This window comes from Nipponia nippon, unplaced genomic scaffold, assembly GCF_047370975.1.
Source record: "Nipponia nippon isolate SJK-2023a ecotype South Korea unplaced genomic scaffold, ASM4737097v1 scaffold_4, whole genome shotgun sequence".
Lineage (NCBI taxonomy): Eukaryota > Metazoa > Chordata > Aves > Pelecaniformes > Threskiornithidae > Nipponia > Nipponia nippon.
Genome location: NW_028262358.1, coordinates 69,640,455 through 69,658,155, shown reverse-complemented (window position 1 = coordinate 69,658,155; position 17,701 = coordinate 69,640,455). Strand labels below are relative to the sequence as shown.

Below are 17,701 nucleotides of genomic sequence, written 5' to 3'. Positions count from 1 at the left end.
CCCGCGGCACTGCCCCCAGCTGCGCCCCGGCCTCCCGCCACGAGCCCGCGGCCGCGGCGGAAACAGGCGCCCCGCCCCCAGAGGAGAGGAGCGTCCCCATTGGCCCTGGCCCCTCCACATTTGCATGGGCCGGACCCGCCCGCGCCGCCCCCGCCGGGCGGGCGGCCGGGCCCGCGCTGTTGTGACACGTGAGGGCGCCGCACGTGGGGCCGTTATGTAAAGCGCAGGGGTAAGGGGCGGGGCGGCGGCCGGCACGCACGCACGCGCGCGCGTGGCGGGCCGCTGCGCATGCGGGAGCCGCCCGGTGCGCAGGCGCGGGCGGGGGAAGGCCGGGCCCGTTCTCCTCCCCCTGCGCCCCTCCCCCGGCCAGACGGCGGCAGCTCCCGAGCGACAATGAAGCAGCAGCAGCCGCAGCCCCCCCAGCCCCAGCCGCCGCCCTCCGCCGGCGCGGGGGTCCCGGCCTTCCTCAGCAAGCTGTGGGCGCTGGTGGGCGAGGCCCCCAGCAACCAGCTCATCACCTGGAGCCAGGTGCGCCGCGTGCCGGCCGCGGCCGTTGGCCGCCCCGCCCGCGTGCGCGGGGCGGCGGGAGGTGCCCCCCCGCCTCCCGTCCCGTTCCTGCCGCGGCCGGCGGGCAGCCGGGGCCTGCCGGGGGAGGGGGGGGGTGGGCGGCGGGCCTTCCGCGGGGCCCGCGGCGTCGGAGCGGGCGGGGAGGGCGGAAAAACCGGGCGCGCCCGCTTGGCTTGGCCGGGCTCCCCTCAGCCGACCCCGGGGGAGCGCCCCCCCGGCCGAGCCGCCGTGCGGAGGCTCTGGGCTTCCCCTGCGCCGCGGGGCTCGGGGTCGTCGCAGCTCTCCCAGCGCGGGCGGGGCTGCTGGGGAGAGGCCGGTTCGCCTCGCCGGCCCTCAGCCGCTGCCTCGTCTCCGGTTGCGGGTACCTGGGGAGTGCGAGCGCCTATGCCCGCCGGGGGGGGGGGGGGGAGCTGTTTGCCGGCCCCGACCGAGCAGGCCGGGGGCTTCCCCGGGAGGCGGGCGCCGCTGGGCTTGGGGGGAGGGCGGGGACCCGAGAGCGGTCGCGTTTTGCGGTGCGCTGAGAGGCAGCTTTTATGAAGCCGTCGTGCGGGCAGCGCAGAGCTGCGGTGGGGTTTTTCCACGGCGGGGTTGGCGAGTGCGCACATAACGGGGCCGGCCTCTGGTTCCCCCGTGTGACGCCCCCCGGGTCTAGTGCCGTTTGTCCCGGGGCCGCGGCCGCCGCCGCGCGGTGTGCGGCGTGCGGCCCGCGGGGGCGGCGGGGAGCGGCCCGCGCTCATTGGCGGGCGGGCGGTCACGTGGGGGCGGGCGGCCACGTGGGGCCGACAACTGTCGGGCTGGGGTGGCCTCTGCCCGGGGCTGGGGCCGACTGCCGCCCCCCCCCTGCCCCGGCACCCCCGCCGCCCCGGTCGTCTGCTGGGGGGCGGCGTGGAGGGGGTGGATCACGGGCATCCCTCTGGAGAAAGTCACATCGGGTACCCGTCAGCAGTGATGGGGGGCACAAGCGTTCACCTGCCTCTGGTTCGGCAACTGAAGTCCCTTTGCTGGGATCTGCGGGTTAAACGTGTGCAGTGGTCCTGTTGATATACGTCTACTTTGATTGTTTTTAAAAAAACGGAAAACCTGAGTTGGATGTCCTTTCATCTTGAATCCTTTATATTCTAGTGCAGCCTGTTGTAGTGAATAACGAAGAAGCGTTATCAGAGCACAAAGTTTATAAGCATCTTAAAATATTGGAAGGTGGGAAGTAACCACCTTCTCACAAACTAATGAAGGGCTGGCAGGTTTGCTGCAGTAAGCATCATTACCTCTTGAGATACATGCTAAGCAGTTTTTTTTAATAATAACTTTATTCTTCTCTATATCTTACATGTTTTTAAAATAATTTATAATAAAAAAAACTATTCTCAAACTGTATCAACGTCTTCGAGTGGTGTTGAGATGGTAGCTCTCAGCCGAATTTATTTTACATGCTCAAGCAGTGATGAAATGTCTTCTTAAACGTTTTACTGATAATGAGTTACCAGTAACTTCAGCCAAAAGGCCCTGAAGAAGGAAGCAGGTAGAATCGGTAGATTACGGCAGGTTTTCCTTCTATGTTTTTTTTTCCTTTTTTTTTTTTGGAAGAGAGATGCTAAGGGCTATATGAAGATCCAGATGTTGTCTAGCTTAAGAAGTGCCATTTTTGCCACCTTAGGCTTTTAATGGAGACTTTTCAAATTCATTGCTTGCTCTCAAGTAAGCACACCAAGGCTATTGTTAGGTATCCTGGTATTATTTTCTTAATTAAAAATAAAGACTAATTGTTTGAGATCCTGCGAGGCTGTTTATGGAAGGAAGATCCGCTAATCACAGTTGATGTTATCAGCATCCAGCAGTTCTTGTGTGGAGGAAGGTATTGGGATCACTTGGTACACAAGTGATGACATCTTTTAAAAATATGCTATGTCACTGTTATGGGATACAGAAAATGTACCAAGTGTAGCAGGGGAGGAAAAGTACAGTTACTACAATATTTCACCTTCCCCCTATACAAATCCGTATCCGTACACTGAAAGGATAAACACCGTCTGAAACTGAAGAGCCAAATTTTGTCTCCCTGCATACACATCTCAGTGAAGCCATGGGTGTGTGGTGTCCGTGGAAACACGTACAAGGAGTACCAGGTGGAGTACTTGGAAAATTGCTGTATGCTGCAGTCAGTAACACGAGGACTTGAGAACTGTATTTAGCTATGTAGTAATGCTCCAGTGAGTTCAAGTCAGGCCTTAACGTCTGTACAGCTTTGCTGTAAAGGACTGCCAGGGCAACAAGAACTAGGAGATGTGTTTCCCAGATTTTTCTGCACTATGCCTGAACGATGTCAAAGTGACAATAAAGTGAGGTGCCGCATGAAAGCTGTCTGTTGGCGTGACAGGGCACTGTAGTGATGCTTGTTTGACTGCCTCCAGCTGGTGAGTTTCATTAATGCAGCGGCTAAAATGGTCTGTTCCTGCCCTTCCTTTGCTTCCCCTTTCCCTTCCCCTGACTGGCTCTCAGCAGGAGGTAGATGGGCATTACTGGGAAGTTTTCATCTTCCCACCTTCCTCTCAGTCTTAAGCTCCTAACTCATCCAGTGGTGAGCCATCTGTAAATCCTGTTTCTGACAATCCTTGCTGGTTTGTCAGGAACAAGCTCTTGGGCAAGGATCTTCACATGGTCTCATGGTTGGTTTTTCAGGCTTCTTGGGATCATAGAACTGCTGGCATTTGGGGGTAAGAAACATGCGTGACTCGTTGAACTAAAGGGCGTCTAAGAAGATGCAGTATCAGTGTTGACATTTGTCGAAGATGATAGGCTTCTCATTAATTACAGGGTGAGCGTACTGGGGATGTACAGACAAAACCTAAGCCATTTTGAAGTAGCTAATTTGGATTCTGCCACTTATTTGTCCTTTAGTTAATGGAGCACAGTCACTGAAGAAGAAAGAGCTGCGCCTTCTATTTTAGTCAAAGCCTGTGGATGAAATAAAAGATCAGTCCTCCCTCACAATTGGCATCCCAGGAGGAGGGGGATATTGCCTTGGGTGGTTACCTTTTTGGTAACTCCAAAACCCAGTGGACACCCTCAGCTCTTTGACAGCTCCATCTGCTCTACAAGTCTTACCAAGCTAATCACGCTTTTATACTGGAAAGCAGAAGGGACTCTCAGCTGGTTGTTGGGTTTTTTCACTTGCGCAGTCTGTTTGTTAGATTCCTTTCCAATACTTTGAAGCTACATACAAAATTGATAGTATTGTCCCGTAGTTAAACTGTGATAATTGCTGGTAAACAATTAAGCATCATTTCTTGAGGAAGCAATGAGTAACAACAGAGATGTTCCCCTTCAGGTATGGATAGCGATGTAAATTGATAATGCTCTGTTGCTTTGCAACTGCAGGGTTTGTACACTTTTTGTTGTGGAAAATTGTAAGCAAGCAGATCGGTTACGTACTGCATGCACAAAGGAAACATTCCTATCTGGTGATTAATTCTAAAAGCCCAGCGTGTTTTCTGCAATGGTCTTTAAGTAGTTTAATGTGTCTCTCTCATTTTAGAATGGCCAGAGTTTCTTGGTGTTGGATGAACAGAGATTCGCAAAAGAGATTCTTCCCAAGTACTTCAAGCACAACAACATGGCAAGCTTTGTCAGACAGTTAAACATGTGTAAGTTCTTGGTTTTTTGCTTTCTAGCACAGGTCTAGATCCTGTACGTGTTCAGTTATAGACAATTTCCTTTGAGCAGTGGCCCTGTGTTCTCTGCAACTAGGAGACTGTCTGATCCTCAGAACTGATATAAGGATAGTTGGAACAGCATAGTTTGAATTTCTTAATGTGGGTTTTCAGAGTTTTTTTTTTTTTCTTTTTTCTGTTTCATTTTTTTAAAGATGGCTTCCGTAAAGTTGTCCATGTTGATTCTGGGATTGTCAAACAGGAGCGAGATGGTCCAGTAGAGTTTCAGCACCCGTATTTTAAGCAGGGCCGGGAGGACTTGTTGGAACACATTAAAAGGAAGGTTAGTGAAAACTCAGTATGTGGAAAACCTGTACCAGTAAGTGTGAATGAATAGCAAAGTTCATGTCAAGTTTAATTGCAGGATTGTGAGTGCGAATAAGTTTGGAGTTTGAGGAAGCAAACTGCACTGCTCTCATATATATCTTGGCTTGTTTAAAGATATTTGGGGGGGATTTGACTAGGCTCCTTTATTTAACCTGCTTTGCTGTCATTATAGTAAGTTTCACAGGTGGCAAAAATGAGCGAGTTACGCAAATACGACATTTTGCAAATGACTGTTAGAAGAAGTGCAGGGCATGCTTTGACTTTACCATCAATAATATAACGATTTGCTTGTTTATGTAGCTTGTTTCAGAACAAAGCTACTGTAATCATTAAACTTCCCACCAAAAAGAAGAGGGGGCAAACCTATAAACACGTTTGTTATGCTGCTAAGTGTGATGCTGAAATGTTCTCTGCTGTTATTGCGAGTCAGGTGAACATAGATCTCGAATAGAAATATGGCAAGTTAAACTGTTGTGAGAGGGATGTACTTATTAGCATTGGGTTGTTGTGAAGCAGTTATGATGAAGTACAGCACTTAGGAGAATGCCTGAAGAATCTGAATGTACACAAACTAAAGCTAATGTGGCGAGAGCTGTAAGAGGACATTTCTGTGTGTTTCTGTATTTTTTATTGCTTGATGTTTGGTTTATTACTAACTTTGTTTGTCAACACTAGAAGAAAACATACTTGATCACCAAAGGAAAATAACAGTTAACAATGAGTAAAGGAAAGTGTTGTTTCTGGATTCTAATCTTTTAAAGGTTTCTTCTTCGAGACCTGAAGAAAACAAGATACGTCAGGAAGATCTCTCCAAAATAATAAGTAGTGCTCAAAAGGTGCAAATTAAACAAGAGACTATTGAATCTCGATTGTCTGTTTTGAAGAGGTAAGTTGCTCCATCAGCAACTGATCCCTAAAATTGAGTAATTCTGATAATAGATAACAGACAAAGACCTAATTTTAGGTGTTTCTTGATTTCTTATTGCCTAACTTTAAATAACTGCTTTAGGAAAATAAATTTCAATAAAAGAATTGCATTGAAAATTGAATATTCTGGTATGGCTAAAAGTAATACGCAATGTTGGTGTTTGAAGAACTGTCTAGTAGTGGGCAATTAAATAACGCCTTTAATCATAGTTCCGTAATGTTGCTGAGGCTGAGTATTTAACATGGCTCTTAGCATAAAGTGTGCTGTTTTATGTCTTCAAGTTTGAAGTAGTTACTGTGTTTAGTTTGAGGCAGAGTTTGGTTTGTGCAAATTGCTTATAATGCTTTCTTACTACAATTAATGTCTTTGCTCATTGCTTTTTATTTTCCTGTTGTTATTTTCATTCCCTTGCTGCTAAAAATCGCAGAAGAGTTAACGCCTATGAAAATCTGTTTAAAAATCTAATTTGGAAATTCATTAGTTACCTTGGCGTCAGAGGTACAGAATCTAAAATCCAAATGTAAATAGAGTATTTTTAGAATTGCATTATTACCTATTAGGTAATTACAATTTATTCTCAGCAATGAGAAAGATGTGTGTCACAAATTACTTAGTCCTTTAGAGTATGTAGATACAGACAGGATATATGAGCATAAGCTCATGCACTGTAAGTCACAGCACCTCAACAGTAATCTCAGGACTCCTGAACTTATATTAACTTGGGAATGTAAATGATTGTGTACCTCTGTGGCAGAGGTCACTGATTAGTTCAAGTTTTAAGAAGTAAATGCTGTCATTTCTAGTCTTCAGTTGTAATTACTTGAGTGGTAGAATATTCAGAGGCAAACTTATTTTGTCTTGGAAGAGTCTTTATTATAATCTGGCCAGTCTAGGGTAAAAATGTTCATATTTACCCCTTTCAAATCACAGACTAATTTGGCTTGGAAGGAACCTCAGAAGGCCGTCAGGTCCAAACCCCTGCCCAGAGCAGGGCTGACTTTGGCTGAAATGACATCCTGTTGCTAATGGCCTGACGGTTTGTAGAGATGAGAAGGTAGAATGGTTGGTCATTGGCATCCATATTGTTGTCCCATGAGTTTAAAATGATTGAGGTGGAAACTGGAACTAAATCAGAAGACCTAGTCCTACAAAACATGTTAACAAAGCTGGTGAGAAATGGAGAAAGTTCAGAATCCCTGACCTCAGTTGTCGAATTTGTGATGGAACTGTACTCTTAAATTGTATGTTGGACATAGGAGCAGTTTGAAGAGTGAGTAATAAGCTTCATCACACTGCATATAAACAGCTGTTTCTGAAAACTAAAGGTTTCCTAAAAACCCAAACACCAGTGGAGAGATTTTCCTCCTTTTTTGGCATACATCTGTGTTGAAAACTAAACTGCAGAAGAGAGCAGGGTGGTATGTTGTCTTTCCTTATTCACTGAAGCTTTTGGTATTCATTATCTACCTCTTGATATGCTTTATGCTGTTGGAAACAATGAGGTTCATGGATACGATAGCAAGGGCCAGGCAGTTTTTATATTGTCTCAGTAACTGGACTCCTATGAGTACTGGAACAGCCAAGGTTTGTAAAATGGCAGTGTTTCATGAAAACTGCCATCTCTGCAGTGCTCCTGTTATTTTTTAGCATCTAACATGCCTCTACTGGAGCTAGTAGAGGCAACTGTTAGGATGACCTACAGCTGCATCTGTGAGTTGAGAGCTTGTTCTGTAAAGGTGGTTTCAAGGTGGATGTACTGTTGCTGACAGGTGGCTTGCATCTAGCAAGAGGTGTGTGAGGGAGGACAAACAGGCTTGATATAGATGAAGAACTCTGTTTTTTAGCAGTGAGAGGAAACTGCATTCTTATGCCGTTTGGTCCTTTGCTGCTACCAGAAACCATTTGTATGCTTGGATTTTTTTTTTTTTATTTAGTTCCTTAGGGTTTGATTTCTAGAAGGAGGAGGAGAAGGTAACTTTGTTACAGGAAAGGAAACAAAATAGTTAATTTTTAAATGCTGAATGTATGTGTAATAAGTATTGCCAAATTTGGGATTTTTTTTTTTTTTTAAGGGGGCTGGAAATTCTCTGCAGGCTATTTGTTGTGTTTGGGTCTCCATTTTGTAATTATTTGCCAAGGCTGCTGACTGTGTGACTTCCCCCCCAATCTAAAAAGACATTTCAAAGAGCTTTAATGAAGCCAACTAATCTTTAACAAAAATGATTAATGTAAATATTTTAAAACTTAGTTTTAGTTTGACTTCTAAATCGTTCTTTTCAAACAGGGAGAATGAATCCCTTTGGAGGGAAGTGGCAGAACTGAGAGCAAAACACTTGCAACAACAGCAAGTTATTCGGAAGGTAAGGCTTCATTCAGGTGTGATATGTGAATGAGTGAGTGAGTGCTTCTGAACTAGGAATACTGTGCCGCATGTTACCTTACTTTGCCCTCACTCTTTTTTGTAGCGTGTGAAATGTCTTTTTAATAGAAAAAACAACAGGGTGGTGTATGGTGAACAAATCTTTGTGAAACAAACATTCAGTGTATTTTACCACGTAAGCAGAAGATCAGGCCAAACTCATGTAAACATTTTCAAAGAAAGAGGTTCAAGAACATCACACATCATTCATTAAGGTACCCTTAAAATGGTCCATCCATTTTTTATTGCTTCAGGAATTGGATGACTAATATTCTGTGTTGGATGATCTCTGGAAAAACTTTCTCACTGCAAGAATTACAAAGTTCTGTATTGGAAATTCACTACTGTCCCGCTTAACTGACCCCCTGACTGTCTGTTTCTGAAGTTACCAGAAGAATAGATTATTGAGTGAAACCCACCGATAATATGTTAGCTTAGCTTAGTTTAACAGTTAGATTTATGGTGATAGAATCATAGAATGGTTTGGGTTTGAAGGGACCTTAAAGATCATCTACTTCCACCCCCCTGCCATGGGCAGGGACACCTTGAACTAGACCAGGTTGCTCAAAGCCCCATCCAGCGTGGCCTTGAACACTTCCAGGGAGGAGGCATCTGCAGCTTCTCTGGGCAACCTGTTCCAGTGCCTCACCACCCTCATAGTAAAGAACTGCTTCCTTATATCTAGTCTAAATCTGCCCTCTTGCAGTTTGTAGCCATTACCCCTTGTCCTGTTGCTGTGCTTCCTTGTAAAATGTCCCTCTCCAGCTTTCTTGTAGGCCCCCTTCCGGTACTGGAAGGCTGCTATAAGGTCTCCCCAGAGCCTTCTCTTCTCCAGGCTGAACAACTCCAACTGTCTCAGCCTGTCCTCATACGAGAGGTGCTCCAGCCCTCTGATCATCTTCGTGGCCCTCCTCTGGACCTGCTCCAGCAGGTCCATGTCCTTCTTATGTTGGGGGCCCCAGAGCTGAATGCAAGGGGCCTCCAAGTGGGGCCTCACAAGAGTGGAGTATCTATGAAAACTGATCTAAATGCAAAGAGTTTACAGATTTTATTTTTCTTTTTTCCACGCATCAGAAATAGCAACACTTGTAGAAAGCAGCCTTGTAGCAGAGACTCTTAATGATTTTTTCTTTCCAGTTTGCTCAAGCCAGATACATACATTTAATTCTTAAATTTAAAACATCAGGGAAGAAAGTCTAACATTTCAAAAGGAAAGGCAGCTGATGAATACTCTTAAGTGTACGTGTCATTTTTTCTGAATCTGTCAAAAATGCCTTTCACCAGAACCAGTATTTACAGATACAGGTTATGTATACAGTCAACATCCATCCCTTTGTGCCTTCTTTTCATTGCTTATTAGACTTCTTCTAATAGTTTGAGTTACTGGATGGTTTTCTGTGTACTGTATGATGTGGTGTAAAAGTCTACTCTTATCACCTGCTATGTGAAAACTGAATAATTCTGTTCTTTTTAGTTATTACCAGCAGTGTTTTCCATTCTACCATGATCTCTAACTTTTCTGAACAGTTCTATATGAGAGTTACTACACAAAATAAGTGATCTGCTGTTTATGTATAGATTTTATTGTTGAAGTTTTCTTCCATAAGGTATCTTGGTACTCTGAGAGAAACAATTACAGAGTAGAGTGACTAACAGTAGTGTTCTTTCCCTTTCAGATTGTACAATTTATTGTTACCTTGGTGCAGAATAACCAACTAGTGAGCCTAAAACGCAAGAGGTAAATATGGTCTTGAAAACTTGCTGTCCAGTCAATATACTGACATGCTTTGTTGACTCAAACCAAAGAATTAGTTTTGAGATGGTTTTCTTCCTTTACTCTTTCTGATTTAGGCCTCTACTTCTGAACACTAATGGACCTACAAAGTCGAACGTATTTCAACAGATTGTGAAAGACCCAGCTGACAGTAACCACCATGTAAGTTTTCTTTTATGCGTACTCTTTGTTATGAAGGAGGAAGGAGCAGAGGGGGGCAGGCAGATCAAGTAGCTTGCCTTATGGGGAATAAAACATAGCTGTGTCCTGAGAACTATCAGCTTTTAGAAGTGATATGCCATGTTGTGTTTCCTTCAGAAGTCAAGTGTGTTGATAATCACCATTCACTTTTCAACATAAGCATGTATAAGCCAGTTACCTGTGTATTAAATACAAGCAGCTTGCTTTTAATAATAGTACTGTTAGAAATAGCATATGTATGTTGTGTTGTTATCTCTGGGAGTGAGGCGCCCCTAGCCCCGTACAGGGACAAGGATCCAGCATGTTGCTCTGCAAGGCACCATCCAACCCAACAAAATCGTGTCAGGTTCTCAGGCCACTTGAGTGTGTCATGCCACTGAAAGTTATTTTCTGCTGTCCAAATAATGGTTGGTGGGAAAATCATTAGAATGAGTGCTGTAGCATGGTACTAGAATTAACAGCTTTATAGCAAAGTACTATTTAAATGACAGTCGCTGTTTTAATATTTTTAGTTCTTGTGTAGTCCTGTTGTTCCAGCTTTTTTGTTGCTTTTGCTGACGGTGCTAGTATATTTTTATTTCTATGTCTGTAGTATTTGCCAAACATTTTTCTCTGTAGCTGCTGTTCTCCAGCTTGTTCATTTATTTGTATGTTTTTTCTGTTAAGTGTAGATCTATACAAACAGCTTGTAATCTCCGAGGTGTAGGAAAGCTCTTACACGTCTTTAGAATTGAAGCATTGTAAGATAGAATGATAACTGTCAGAATGCTGAAGCTCATTGTCCTACTGTCCCCTCACTCTTTTTAAAATAATTCTCAGGTACCTCTCAACAGGAATGAGGGCTTAAAACAAAGGGAACAGATTTCAGATGACATCATTATTTATGATGTCACTGAGGATGTGGGTGATGAAGAAAATCCCATGGGTGATGAAGAAAATCTTCCCATTACACCAGAAGCAAGTGAAGATATCACTTCAGATTCTTCCAAGTAAGAAGTCTCTAGAAGTCTATATAGATAATTGGCTTTCAGTGTTGTATAACACGCAATAATTCAGAAGTCTGAGATTATTTTTTTTTTAATGAAGTGGTCAGAATTATTCAGTACTCTTGCACATATAGAAGCTTCATCTGTGAATTCACACTAGGTTCTGTTTTATTGACCTCTGGATTTGTTCCTAATAGTTAATTGGCTGTTGGAGTTTTAATATGTGGAGGCTAGAAACTAGTGAGAAGCTATCTGTATTATTGCACTCTTGTCAAATATACTACTTGTCCAAAGACAGAGTAAGTGATGTCTTCTTACTTTTGGTTACGAATACACAGAGGAATGACTTTCCTTGTTTTTACAGATTTTTATGAAGAATAATTTGCATGTGCTGTTTGTCAAGTGTTGGTGCAGTCTTTGAACTTCATTAAGCCAGTAAATTTCAGGGCTTTTTCAGTCCCAAGTGTTTTGTGAGTGTGTTCCTTCTTGTCTGTACTTTGCACTATAGAAGTAGTTCATCTTTCAGCTATGAGCAGTTGAAACTTGGTCCAGGGATTGAGATGTGACTCTCTGCCTGAGTTGCGTTGTATTGATAAGGCCTGTATTATGCCTCAAGGAACAAAACTGAGATATTTTTGGCTTATCCTTGAACTGGTACCATTGTTCTTGTTCAGCTGATGTCTGGGAATGCATTCTCTGATAGAAAAGCTTTATGAAGATAAGGCTGTGATAGAAAGGCAGCACAACTAACAGCTACTTAAGGGTTAAGAAAACCAGAATATGGATGAAAGCAAATTATTTGAGACTCTCTCTCGGTTTTTAGGTTGCCTTCCTGGTATACATAACAAGGTTAATTAACTAAAACACTGTCGACTGAGATCCTTTGTTATGGATGCTCCAGAGTTGATTCTGTTCAACAGGAAAGATGCAAAATATATATTGTCTGTCTAGTTTGGTGGCCTCATATGCCTTGGTCCACTTCATACATACTTTACATTTATATGCAAGCTTACCGTTGTTCTAATGCAAAAGATATCAGTGTTCCTGTATCTTTTTAGTAGTTGTTATTGTGGTCTAGCACAACAGTGTCTGCTAGCTGAGCTGCATTAACTGTATTGAGCATTACAGCACCATATCAACGGAAGATAGATACTTAGAGTATCTTGCTGTGTTTCGTATTAAAAAGCAGTAGGAAAGTTTTATTTCCTTATAGTAGCTTGACTAAAATGAGAAGTAATTAAACCTGTGGAATAGTACCAATTTAAATGAGTGTATGAGATGCTCTAATTAATTTGTCTCATGTTACAGCTGTAGTCATTCTCCTGATATTGTAATTGTGGAAGATGATAGCGAAGAAGAATATGCCCCTGTAATTCAAGGGGATAAAAGCACAGAATCAGTTGCTGTCCCAGCTAATGATCCCCTCAGCCCTGTCAGTGACAGTACAAGCCCACTCATGTCAAGTGCTGTACAGCTGAATAACCAGTCAACTTTAACTGCAGAAGATCCGGTCTCGATGATGGATTCCATACTCAATGAGAACGGAGTAATTTCACAGAATATAAATCTTCTTGGAAAGTGAGTAGCCTGGTCTTTTGTTTTTTCAAGTATTAGAACTGATTGTTTCACTGAAGTAAAAAGAACTGAATAGTAGTTTCTGTTGAGAACTTACAGTTTATAGGTCACCTTTATTCTAGCCAGTTTCTAAAGATCCTTCTGTTTTAAGGTGGGAACTCTGATTTTCGTCGTGAAGCGAGTGAGTTGGGGTGCATAATCTGACAGTGTCATGTTGTGGATATCATTGTTTAAACTGTCAGGGTTTATCTGCATAGCTCTTGCAGGCAGATGGGACTCATTAGGGCTACCTGGATGCAAGAATCGCATCTCTGCTAATGTCATGTCATGGTGTTAGGTGGATGTGGTATCTGTTTTGGAGCACCTGTCTGCTTTATTTGGGTTCTCTCATAAAGAGGCTAAAAGTTTTCATTTTTTTCCAGAGGTTGTTTATAATGAAAGACTTAGTTCATTCTAGTTCTGGTGAAGATTTTTAGATGCATGTAGTACATCGGTGTAAAGCTTACTTGTGGATTTTTCTTCCTTTTGTTAAGGGATACAGCAATAAAATATTGTTTGTCTTCTAGAGTTGAACTTCTGGATTATCTTGACAGTATCGACTGCAGTTTAGAGGACTTCCAAGCTATGTTATCAGGACGACAATTCAGCATAGATCCAGATCTCCTGGTCGATGTAATTTTCACTGTTTATTTTAAGTATTTTGGTAATACACTACAGAAAATATTTGTGTGCGTTGTTACTGTTTAAAATAGATTTAAAACACAACAGATTTTTTTTTTTTTTGCCTTTTTTCCCTTTAAAAAAGGGAAGTTTTAAATACTTGTGAATATATGTTTCTGGGACAGTGGTATAATTCTCAGTGCTACACCACTGCTCAAGTGAATGCTTAAGTTTTTGATTGAAGCGTAGCTTTCTTAATGAAATAATGCTTATATTTGCTGCTACATGAACTCAGACACGGATTAGGTTAATAGTCTTGCTTTGAAATAGCCCAGTACATCATCTGTGGCCTTCTCGATGAACTGGGGTTAAAAAGGCTCTTGGCATTTATTTTACAAGTTTCTCTGCCATTTCAGGTTATTTCTTAGGAGTGTATATGTTCTCAATTTCTCTTCAGACTTGTGTCGAGTAGAATGGTTTAGGTTGGAAGGGACCTGTGCCTGTCATCTAGTCCAGCCCCCTTGCTCAAAGCAGGGACTGCTCGAAAGTTGGATCATGTTGCTCAGGGCCTTGTTGACTCAGATTCTGAAATCTCCAAAGATGGGAGATTCCACAGCCTCTCGGGTGCCTGTTCCAGTTCTTGACTCTTCTCTGTGAAGAATTTCCCTATGTCGGTCACACTTTTCCCTGCTGCAGCTTGTAGCTCTTGCCTCTCGTCCTTTGTCCGCCTCTGTGGAGTTTTATCTTCCTGTAAGACCTCTGTAGAAGCAGTGGAGGAGTGCAGTTATCCTCCCTTGTCTGCCCTCTCCAGACAAGACGAGCCAAGCTCCCTCAGCCTCTTGTATATCATAATCCCCCAAACATCTCTGGCCCTCCGGACGCCCCGTAGTTTGAAAACTCTTGTACTGGGAGGCCTAAAACTGGACACTTCCACAAGCGGCCTCAGGTGCTGCGCAGGGAGAAATAATTGCTTGCAGTCAGCTCCTGGCTGTGCTTGGCCTGTCGCGGAGCCGCCTCCCTGGAGCAAGGCCGTGCTGCTGGCTCAGGGTAGGGTGTTGTCTGTCCCCTCTCTGAGGAGCTGCTCCCTGTCCCGTTGTTCCCTAACCGGGGCCAGTGCATGAGGCTGTTGTGTCCTAAATGAGTGTGGCTGTTGAACCTGATGGAGCGCCTGTTGGCCCCTCTCCCACGTCACTGAGGTCCCTCGTAACAGCAGCTCTGCTCTCCCCTGTATTGATGCCTCCTTCCAGTTTGGTGTCACTCGCAAACTTGGTCAGGGTGTGTTCTTCCTTATTGTACACAGAATTCTCCATGCAGCAACGTAAGAAGGAATCGGTATTTTAAGACTGCAACAAGCCATGTTAGTCTTAAGTTAGATGTAATATTGTTGTTTCCTCTGGGACTGAGGTTCATGGAATTCCAAACCATTATGCTCCAAAGCTAGGTTTTCTTTGCAGAAGTGGTAACTGCCTGTAAATAAACTCTAATCCTGATAGAGGGTGAAAACATGAAGTACAGGGATTATTCTCACACATGCAGATGTGATGTTCTTGTATTCTTAATAGCGACATCGAGATACCTAAAACTTGATGTGTTTTGTCTTATTCAGCTTTTTACAAGCTCCGTGCAGATGAATCCCACAGATCATATCACTAATACCAAAGTAAGTCTTAAATCCATTGCTGAATGTGCACAGTAGTGAGAGACGCAAACTTGACTCATCCTTTACTGTTTTCTTTACAGGTGTGATAGCACTTTCTTTCATGCTCTGGCTTTCAGGACTTCCATGAGAATAGGAAGGCTGCAGCTGAATTTGTCCTGTTTGTTAGGTTTTAAACAGAAAAGGGAAAAGCACATGAAATAATAACGTCATTTAGAACTCGTATTACCTCGAGACCAATACCTGTACATTGTACCAGTCTCTTGTCTTTTGTATCCTCTAAGATTTTAGTGCTTGCAAACATGGTGCACGCTTTGTCAGAATGGTTTCATCTGTATTGTCTGGTGGGAAAAGAAACACAAGAACAAGCAGCAGAGCAAAGACCTGGCTCCTTGAAATTGTCCTGTTCATTTATGAGCATTAGTTTGGTTCTTGCTTGGGTAAGCCTGTGTTTCCATGTCACACTTTCTCAGCCAAGGTCTACTGATACCGCCGCATCCCTTCGCAAATAAAAATATAATTTTTTTTAATCGTTTGTCAGCTGTGTTCTAGTGGCATTGGAAAAGGCTTTAAGTGTGTGATTAAGATTTTGCTTTTTTTTCCAGATGGAGACAAAGGGAATAGAAACTACCAAGAATAACGCTGGTCCAGCGGCATCGCAGGAAACACAAGTTTCTAAGCCCAAATCAGGTTAGTTGTGGCGTTCCACTGAAACAGTTGAACAGTTGAACAAGCATTGTTCTAAAAACCATCTCAGTTATTTGCTCTTTGTCTGGTTTTGTGTCATGCTGAAAAGCAAATAACCCAAAGAAAATACTTAACTATATTTGCTTTTTAGCTCTTTGGCACTGCAGCGGGTGCAGAGAAACTGATGTTTTTGCAGGAGAATCTGAACAAATAATGTTATGCATGAAAGTAACAATTCTCTAACGACTGATTTAAAACAAACACCTGTGATGGTTTTTTTTCATGAATTACTCTTTAAATATATTCTGTGGGTTGGATTTTGTTTTTTCCTTGTGCACACAGAAAGGCACGTGAACTGATGATGCTTTGGGCATTTTTTTCCCCTCAGACAAGCAGCTCATACAGTACACGGCCTTTCCACTCCTCGCGTTTCTCGACGGGAACCCAGGCTCCGCCACCGAGAGCGGGAGCTCTGCAGCCGAAACCCCTGCCTCTGCTGACAAACCCCTGGAAGTGGACGAGCTCCTGGAGAGCAGCCTGGACCCCGAGCCCACCCAGAGCAAACTGGTGCGGCTGGAGCCGCTGACAGAGGCGGAAGCGAGCGAAGCCACGCTGTTCTATCTATGTGAACTTGCCCCGGCACCCATGGACACGGACATGCCCTTCTTGGATAACTGATGTAATGGGGACTCTGTACATAGTCATGAAGATGAACTATTTATTTAGAATATTGTTTGGTATATGAGTTTTTTGTAAATCACTGTTTTATGTAACCAGATAACGTGGCATCTACGATACCTTTCCTCTGTTACTTCCTACAAGCAAGTGTTTAACTGCGTGGTTAGACAAGCGGTCAGACGCGGTTGGCAATACCAAGTCAGACTGTTACCGCGCTGCTGTCACATACTTGGTATTACACATGTCGCTAAAGAGCCCGGGTCACTGAGCGCTTGTTAATAGTAAGCTTTGATTTATGATTTCTTATACTTCTGGTCTTACATATGATGACGTAAACTAGTAGTGTATGGCTAGGGAGCACTGACTTTCTGTATCTTGGGTTTTTTCTATTTTTTACAACATTTTGTTTAACAAAGATGAGGCTTTTTTGGGGTGGGGGGGACCAGGACCTGATGTAGGCTTTCTTTTTCCCTGCTTGAACTGGGAACAAAGTGCCTGTACCTTGCTCTATCTTGGTTCTGCCTTACGTTCACTTCAGCGGAAGTGCTCACACATAGCACAAACGGGGGAAAAGTTCTTCACAGCCGCCAGGCCCCTTGACTGCATGAGTACTTTTAACTTGGACCATCTACTCTGGTAAAATAAATGTTACTTAAGTGTGATACTTGCCGTCTCTTATTCCATCTGCCGCGTGGATGCGGGCTTAACAGCCTGTGTTCTTCACGCCTTAGTAGCTGTGGATGTTCATTGGAAAAACACTTTCATTACCTCCAAACTTCAAGGTTTATTTGTAGGCCTCCAAAACAAGTGGCTAATGCAGCAAACTCTGTTTTCCTTTAGTGCTAAAAAGAATGTTTTCCCCTTTGTTTTCTTACCGAGAACTGCGGCAGAGCCCTGGAGCGCTCCTTCCAGTGGGAGAGCTCCACCCCCGCTCCGAAGGCGTTCCCCTTGTTGCTGTTACCAAAGCCTTCCCTGCTGACCCAAGCGAACTGACTGTAGCTGTGTTACACAGCTGAATGCCAGCGGGGTTACTACAACACTAGGTGAAGGTGCAGGTGACACACTTTTAACTAAATCCCATCACCCTAAGCTCCTGATGCAATATAAACAGTAAGTTAAACTGTAACCAAAGATAAAAGTTTTCTTCCCTCTCCGCCCTCAAAGCTGCAGAGAGGGAGTTTTGATGTAAGGTGTTCCAGTGAAGGGAGAAACGGGATTTTAGTAACTTTATACATGCAACAGCCAAAGCACCTCCCACAACTCTGGCACTGCACGCGATTCCCTTTTTTTTCCCTTTTTTTTAAAGGATAGTCCAGCCACTTGTACCAGGAGCTGAAGCCACAGGCACAGCTGTCTGCTCATCTTCCTCATGCAGCGACTCACTGCCTGTTACAGGACTCGGGAACTGCTGTATTAAAACCGGTGTTCAGGTGTTTTACTCAAACTTAAACACAGGCACAATACCAGCGCAGCAGGAGTGCCCTTACAAGCACGAAGCACGTTCGTGTTTTCAGAGAGACGGATGCAAAGGCACA

At 43.9% G+C, this 17,701-nt stretch overlaps 1 protein-coding gene across 2 annotated transcripts; it reads left to right on the top strand.

Moving 5' to 3' along the window:
* The first annotated feature begins 284 nt into the window (after positions 1-284).
* HSF2 (heat shock transcription factor 2) lies at positions 285-16,830 on the top strand. 2 transcript variants are annotated; one of them, XM_087773893.1, is made up of 13 exons: positions 286-528; positions 4,100-4,208; positions 4,430-4,557; positions 5,363-5,487; positions 7,814-7,889; positions 9,625-9,686; positions 9,800-9,884; positions 10,743-10,912; positions 12,218-12,487; positions 13,051-13,156; positions 14,751-14,804; positions 15,407-15,491; positions 15,877-16,830. In XM_087773893.1, the coding sequence occupies exons 1-13, from the start codon at positions 289-291 to the stop codon at positions 16,164-16,166; spliced, it is 1,800 nt and encodes a 599-aa protein (XP_087630019.1). In that variant the 5' UTR covers positions 286-288; the 3' UTR covers positions 16,167-16,830. The 2 variants fall into 2 exon arrangements, with proteins under 2 accessions (XP_087630020.1, XP_087630019.1); XM_087773894.1 differs by lacking the exon at positions 14,751-14,804 and having other exon boundaries at positions 285-528.
* Positions 16,831-17,701: the final 871 nt, after the last annotated feature.

Bases quoted from the DNA above. Each gene is read 5' to 3' on its own strand.
- HSF2 (XM_087773893.1), top strand. From the start codon at position 289: ATGCGGGAGCCGCCCGGTGCGCAGGCGCGGGCGGGGGAAGGCCGGGCC. The intron at 10,913-12,217 runs GTAAGAAGTCTC...CTCATGTTACAG, and splicing joins ATCACTTCAGATTCTTCCAA to CTGTAGTCATTCTCCTGATA. The intron at 15,492-15,876 runs GTTAGTTGTGGC...TTTTCCCCTCAG, and splicing joins AGTTTCTAAGCCCAAATCAG to ACAAGCAGCTCATACAGTAC.